Here is a 7,084-nt window from a genome sequence, read left to right on the forward strand (position 1 = left end):
GAGGCTCAGGGGTGACCTTATCGCACTCTACAGCTACCTTAAAGGAGGCTGTAGTGAGGTGGGGGTTGGTCTGTTCTCCCATGTGCCTGGTGACAGGACGAGGGGGAATGGGTTAAAGTTGCGCCAGGGGAGTTTTAGGTTAGATGTTAGGAAGAATTTCTTTACTGAAAGGGTTGTGAGGCACTGGAACGGGCTGCCCAGGGAGGTGGTGGAGTCACCATCCCTGGAAGTCTTCAAAAGACTTTTAGATGTAGAGCTTAGGGATATGGTTTAGTGGGGACTGTTAGCGTTAGGTCAGAGGTTGGACTCGATGATCTAGAGGTCTCTTCCAACCTAGAGATTCTGTGATTCTGTGATTAACTTTCAGGTGAAGAACGGACCTATGAGACACCTGTCCTTTTGATCACTTACATCATTCCTCCCACAATCCTCCAGTTACTACACCGGAGCAAATTGAGCAGATCTGAGTTGACTCCTGACATGAAGGCAGACATACCTGCAGAGCAGAACTTGCAGACAGCTTTTGACCTGTCCTAAACTCACCACCTCCTCAGCTGGGCCAGACAAGATGCTCAGGGAGTAAAGGCGTCATGGTGGGGGAAAGACTACTGCAGAGACCAAGTAGTTGTCTGCACTTCTGTTCCTTTACTTGGTGCATTCTCACTTTCAGGCTTTTAGTCACTTATTGTTCAGGTACCATTCAGTTCCTTAAGGAAGTATTAATCCAAACTTATATGGGTATGATATTAAGCACTGAGCCTTATATGAAGAACCGTGTCTTACCAAAATTTCATGACACCGACACTGTAGGATATATTTACGGTTAGTAGCATCCAGCTGGATGTAATGTTACTGCATCCTGGATGCAATAACATCCAGGATGTTTTTCTGCAAAGTAGCAAACTATTTTACCTATACTGTATTCCCCCATTAATTCAAGTCCAAAATACCTTTTCCTAGATCAAGCATGAATTACTTTATACCTGGTATTATCCCAAATAATTTTCCATATGCCAGATAACAAAGATCCTAATTAATTAAATCTCTTAAGGTCTGGTTTCTTTCTCATAAGGTCTGGTTTCTTTCTCATTGGATTATAAGAACTTAAACATCATTAACAAGTCAAAATTTAACAAAGTCAACAGTTGGAAACAGTTCAGGAAACAGGAATACATTTTTGGCTACAGAGTTTAAAAGAAACTATACATTTTTGATCTGCTTGGGTAATCAAACAAGAAAATTCTCTGAAGAACTGTATGGTTGAGGAGCAGAGACAATTTTTCCATAAAATTAGAGTTACTGCAGAATTTTTTTGCATGTACAGCATAGAGAGCTTTAAATGACATTTAGATTTTCTATAGGTAGCATGCAAAATCCATCACAAGAACTTTGGCAAAAAAGACAACATTGAGCTAGTTAAAATATTTAATGGAAAAAATATGGTAGATAGAGGGTGGAATGAAATTTCTCAGAAATTTAAAATGAGTTGAGTGTCCCATTAAATGTTACTAGTAACTATAGAACTGTTTTTTTGTTGTTGTTGTTGTTTGTATGTTTTTTAATATATTTTATTTGGGGGGGGATGGAGCAGGAGGGTGATCAGGGTGATCATAATGTCTTTCTTTTTTTTTTTTTTCCTCCTTGTCTAAACTAGTTACCAAATTTACTTAGTGTTGAACAGCTAAAATTTTGAAATGAAGTTCATGAGAAAATTCACCAATAGTCATGTCAGCACATCTTTAAATCAAAAAAAAAAAAAAAAAAAAAAAAAAAAAAATAAATAAAACAAACAAACAAACAAAACAAAAAAAAAAAACTTCCTGTTCCCAGATATTAAAAGAAATCCAGCAAATCCAAACTATGGTTATCATACCTAAACATCAACATCCAAATCATATACATAAAACATTGAACAAAATATATATTTTTTGTCCTGAACTCCAAAAGGAGTTTACACCTTTTAATAATACCTAACTAGTAACTCAAAGCCTTTTGGTGGTCATCTTCCAGCACCAGACATTTTCTGTGCTCCTGACTGTACAGTTCATTGATTCTGTAAATGTTTTACCAAATTGGGATGCTGGGTTCAGGGAATCTATGTGTTTTACTTTCCTAAGAGAATATCCATAGTGCATTTTGCAACTGAATTTTGCAATTGAATAAATGCCTAACTGTGGCAGACTGGGCTGTGTCTAGCTATAAGACTGTGTAGTATTAAGGTCATAATAAATTGGGATTCACCTCATTGAATTTAGCTGTCTTGTTCAAGCTGGTACCAGGCATAATGAAGAGACATAGCAATTTCAAAAAGATGAGTCACTCCTTCAAGACATAAATAGCCAGGACAGATGAGGTAATCTACTCTCTGGAGGTGCTCACTGTCAACTAAAGAGAGATTAACTTTTAGACAGCTGAAACCAGGAGAAACGTAGGGTCTTAGACATGTGACAGCAGGAGAATGGCCTGAAGAAAGTAGGCTGTATAGAGGCTCAGTATTGGTTTCATATTGCAGGAGAAGAACACACATTTCAGGATATATTGTTGTTGAAGTTACCATTACTATTCCTTATACTGTGGCTGCATCTCAGAGTCCCAAGCCTGGATCACAAACCTGTCTGTGTTGGACTCTCTACAGGTACAGGACAGACAGTTAACCTCTAACTTGATTTTTTGATTGCAGTCAAAACAATCCATGTGGCCCATTTTATTTGCAGTGAGAAATCATACTTTCCTTAATTATTTTCCAGCTATGCTTTACCCAGCTGCTCAGCGATTGAAGAGGTCCTCAGCTGCCTTCCTTAATCCAGTGCTGCAAAACTCCTTGGAAGACGTGGTCCTGCTTTATGAGGTTCAGTATATGGGAGCAGATCGTTCCTCTATCTCTAAACAAGACTGGGGTTACTTTTCATAATGGGGTTATCCATCATATGTCTCCATGTCACCTTTACTAATCCAAGCCTTAAACCCATTGCTGACTATATAGTAGCTTACCAGAAGGAAGGGAAAAGACATATAGATACTAAATAGATACTTTCAGTACTTAAGCAGGCAGCAGCTGCCTGCAGTACCTCAAATGTGGGTTCCAGCTCACTCGCAGGCAAAGTGAAAGATGGAATGAGTGTCTTCACTGAAAGTAACTTTCTTCCAGAACAGTTATATATTAAAAGCACGATGTATTTTAATTCTTTGATCTGAGTCTCAGTCCCAAACTAATTGTCCAAGCTATTAAAACAACCAGTATCAATCACTGCAGAGTAATCCCACAGGCACGACTCTTTCACTTCAAAATTATTCAGGTCCCCTCTTTCCCAGCAGTAGAGATTGCAGATGTAATAGAGTCCAGAGCTGTTGTGCCTGTCAGGGTAAATGAGCTTTCCTAGTTGTATAGCAGTCCCCTCCTCTCTAATCCTCACATAGCACTGGCAGCAACCTCTAACTGTTTTGGACAAGAGGAGACTACCTGATTTTCCTCGTCCTCTCTCCTTTCCCCATAGCCTGTCTCTAGTTTTCCCAGGTGGATAATTGAGAAGTCCAATATTCTCATAGAGACTTTCTGGTTTGAGCCACCGCCAGCCAGTGTTCTCAGAGGTTTGTCTCCATTTGACCTGTAGCAAAGATCTCAGAATATGTTGTTAATTTGTCTTTACTTTGAATAGAGTCTCTTGGAGAAGATAAATAGCTTTCTGTGTTCTGATTTTGTACTAGTTTCTTTTAGCCGAGCTTGACATCGACAAGAGTCAGAGGATCTCTATCAAAGATGAGGAACTGGCTTCACTGAGGAAGGCTGCTGAGTTTGACACCATCTGCAATGAGATTATCCCCAAGAGCATCACAGAGATCCGCAGGCTGAGTAGCAGACTGTCGTCCTACCCGAGGATCCTCAAGAAAGAAGACTTTGAAAGGACAGTGCTGACCATGGTCTACACAGCCTACAGGGCTGCTCAGTCTGATGGGCACCAGAAGGACACTTGGGTTGAATCCTTTGTCAGTCTTTACAAAGCCCTGAAGCACGACCTGATGTTCCATAAAACCAAAGAGCCATCGTAATGGGAGATTTGATACAACAACAACTCAGCCATCTTTTCTGGTTGATAAGGGACACATGTAGCACGTCCACCACTTTATTCTATAAAGAATTTAATAGCCTGCTTCATGAAAGATTATTTGTTTTCTAGCTCCCTCTTGTGGAATCCACTTTATAGATACAAGTTAAATGGGGAAAAAATGTTATTTTCAGTCCCCAAAATCTGTTTTTGTGCTGGCTTAGAGGCATGTTCTGTGACTGGAAAATAAGGGAGTCCCATATGGGTAATCCCGTATCTAATCTGTATGTTTCCTATAAACAATACATAAGTACATGATGCTTATGCTCACATACTTATGTGTATGTGCTCGAAAATGCTGTTTTCCTAGCTGGGAAAACAAGTTCATGTTTCAGCTGCCCAGCAAAAGAATATTAAAAAGAGATACAAAGGTCCTCTGTAAAAGGGAGAGGATTCATTACTGTCAGCCTCCAGAAATTATGGAAAATATATTAATTCCAAATATTCTTGTAGATAAGCACTGTCTGACTCACTTCATTTGGCTGAGCTAGTTTTTAATCACAATAATATTTGTAGAAGACAAAGGGCATTGTGAACACCAGCAGCAAACAATGCCTGTGAACATATTCCCTGCTCCCCCCTCAGAACTGCCCTCCTAAACGGTCTGCAATGACTCTTTCACTGTTTGCACATGACTTTGCTTCTGCTCCTTTGTTTTTGAATAGAACATGGATTTGTCCTCAGTGGAGTCAAAGGCAAAACAAAACCCTGTTTAATTTAACAATGACAATATTTTCCTGATTCTATCACTTGAACACATATCATCTAAACCAGTGCTTCAGAAAACCTCTGAGGCAAGGGAAGAAGGTGGATTAAAACATACCTGGTGCTGAATTCATCAGTGTGGCTCATTTTTTATTGTTTTTTGAACTGTTCACCTGTGTACATGTGTGTGCATGTTTGTGCATGTGTGTGTATGTATTTGCATGGAAAAATCCTTTTTGTTCACTCAGGGAACAATTATATCTGACCATCTAGCAGAAGAGGCTGTTCATCAGTCCAGCATTGGAAATCATGAATTTGGGAACAGAGGAAAAACAGTACTTGTTTATAGCAAAACCTGTTTGTAGAAGTAGTGCAACAGATTATTACAAATTGGAAAATATATATATATATATATATATATATATATATATATAATGGAAGATTATATATAATGGAAGATGTGGCTGTAATGGACAGGAAAAGGAAATTTATCTTGTAACACAAGTGGCTAGCAAAGAAAGATCTAAATCTAAACTTTTCTACAGCAAAACCACAATTTTTTATCAACAAGTTGTACAAATGCTGTTTCTCCATTGGTATTAGAGGTGTTTCTTCTTCCAAAGCGAGGGAAAAAAAGCTGAACATATTTCGTTCTTTCATACCAGCACTCTCTATCTATTTACAAAATATCTTAAGGAGATGGTTTCAAATCACAAAAACATGAGACTCTAAAGGGCAGCTGAAGACCCTAAATCCAGTTCTGAGACATGTTTAATTGCTTCTGTATCACTTGAGCAAAGGAGCATTAAACTCTATGTCCTTTAACAAGGATACTACAAGGACTGGAGCTGAAAAAGTCCATCCAGCATCACCTGGTTGTAGCTAACCAAGTGGCTGCAGCAAACCAACATTGCAAGCAGTCAGAGCATATTGGGCTTGGCAATCACCCATGGGAATGTGGAACCACAGCAGCCTTACAGGCAGGCTAGAAATGGCATAACTAGCTGGAAAAGGGGCATATAAAAGTCAGAGACAATCCTGTTCCTCCCTAGCAGTTACAGTATCAGCATGCATGGGTGTACATCATTGCATGTATACATGCATATGTGTAGATGCATTTTTACACCTGAAGACTTTTGCTGTCCATCTTCAAAGACTTACTGGTTTATATAAAAGGAAACTGGAAACCTCAGCCACAAATATATCCATTTTCTGTACTTGCACACACAGTTCAGCACCCTCAAAGCAGCCTTGTGCTACAACTCACATGCTTTTTAAAGCCTTCAGCATAAACTGTTGATCTGCTTGTGTTTTCTTCCTACCCTATGCTTTACAAACAGGGGGAGAGGGAATGCCAGCACATTCCTGCCTTTCCAGTTCTACTGATTCTTGGCTTGCTGAATCACTGCTTTCTGGAAGAGCCTGGAACAGCAACTCTTAAATCCCTTGCAGCCAGTGACTCCAAATATGCAAAGATAACAGAAAAGAGCACCACAGCAAGTATTAATTGCTGGCAGTGATCATCCACAAAAATACTTCCCAGCTACCCTCCTCATCCCACAACAGAACTGTAAAGCAGTGAAGGTTTAACCATCACTATGTATCATAGGCTCTTTGGAAAAGAATTACAGATAGTTTTGAATGATGGGTGATCATCCCCTATGGCATACACACCTTGCAAATTGGTGTTGAAACCTTTATCTCCTGAAAAGAAAATAAAATATTTCTGAGTTTGTTTCAGCCCTTGCATTACTCTGTGTAGTGTAGGTAAAGAGATTTATTCTTCATGAATGTGCTTGGACTGCCCAAGTTAATTTAACAGAAAAATATTAATGTAATAATAAAAAATATTTTGCATAAAACTGTTTATCCATTGTATTGATTTCAGCAGCAGATTTTTTATTTAGTGACTGGCAGAAAGGAAAACAGGTTATTTCAGTCTGTAAAACTGTGCAATTAACAGTACAGGAGAGAAGGGAGCATAGCGCTTCCCTCTATGGAGCAGGATGTGGTAATAAATGGGAACAAGGGTGTCTCCTTTTTCCAGAGTTCTTGTGGGAAGGAGCACTCTGCCTCAGGGCAGATCTCTGAGTTTAGGGCAGCTTCCCTCCCTTAGTATTGCTTAAGATACATGTGCAGGTTGTCTGCTCCTAAAAGAGAAATATAGGTAGAAGACTGTTGGCTATCCCTAGCTCAACTTGCTTCTCATTTCTTCAGACTGAGTCATGTTTATAGATGTTCCTTCTTTCATGGGGTAAAAAGTCATTGTCTCTATT

At 39.2% G+C, this 7,084-nt stretch overlaps 1 protein-coding gene across 2 annotated transcripts in view; it reads left to right on the forward strand.

Moving 5' to 3' along the window:
• The window catches only part of FAM180A (family with sequence similarity 180 member A), a 25,807-nt gene extending 20,870 nt beyond the window's left edge, over window positions 1-4,937 (forward strand). Inside the window, exons 1-3 of one of the 2 annotated variants that reach the window (XM_021272874.4) lie at window positions 2,365-2,635; window positions 2,748-2,848; window positions 3,706-4,937. In XM_021272874.4, coding sequence (XP_021128549.1) covers window positions 2,750-2,848; window positions 3,706-4,047 — 441 coding nt within the window. In that variant the 5' untranslated portion in view covers window positions 2,365-2,635; window positions 2,748-2,749 and the 3' untranslated portion in view covers window positions 4,048-4,937. Of the gene's footprint in view, window positions 1-2,364; window positions 2,636-2,747; window positions 2,849-3,705 lie in introns of those variants that run through there. The other variant, XM_005020185.6, reaches the window with a different exon arrangement.
• The last annotated feature ends 2,147 nt before the right edge of the window (window positions 4,938-7,084 follow it).

The sequence above is a fragment of the Anas platyrhynchos genome, chromosome 1, assembly GCF_047663525.1.
Source record: "Anas platyrhynchos isolate ZD024472 breed Pekin duck chromosome 1, IASCAAS_PekinDuck_T2T, whole genome shotgun sequence".
NCBI lineage: Eukaryota > Metazoa > Chordata > Aves > Anseriformes > Anatidae > Anas > Anas platyrhynchos.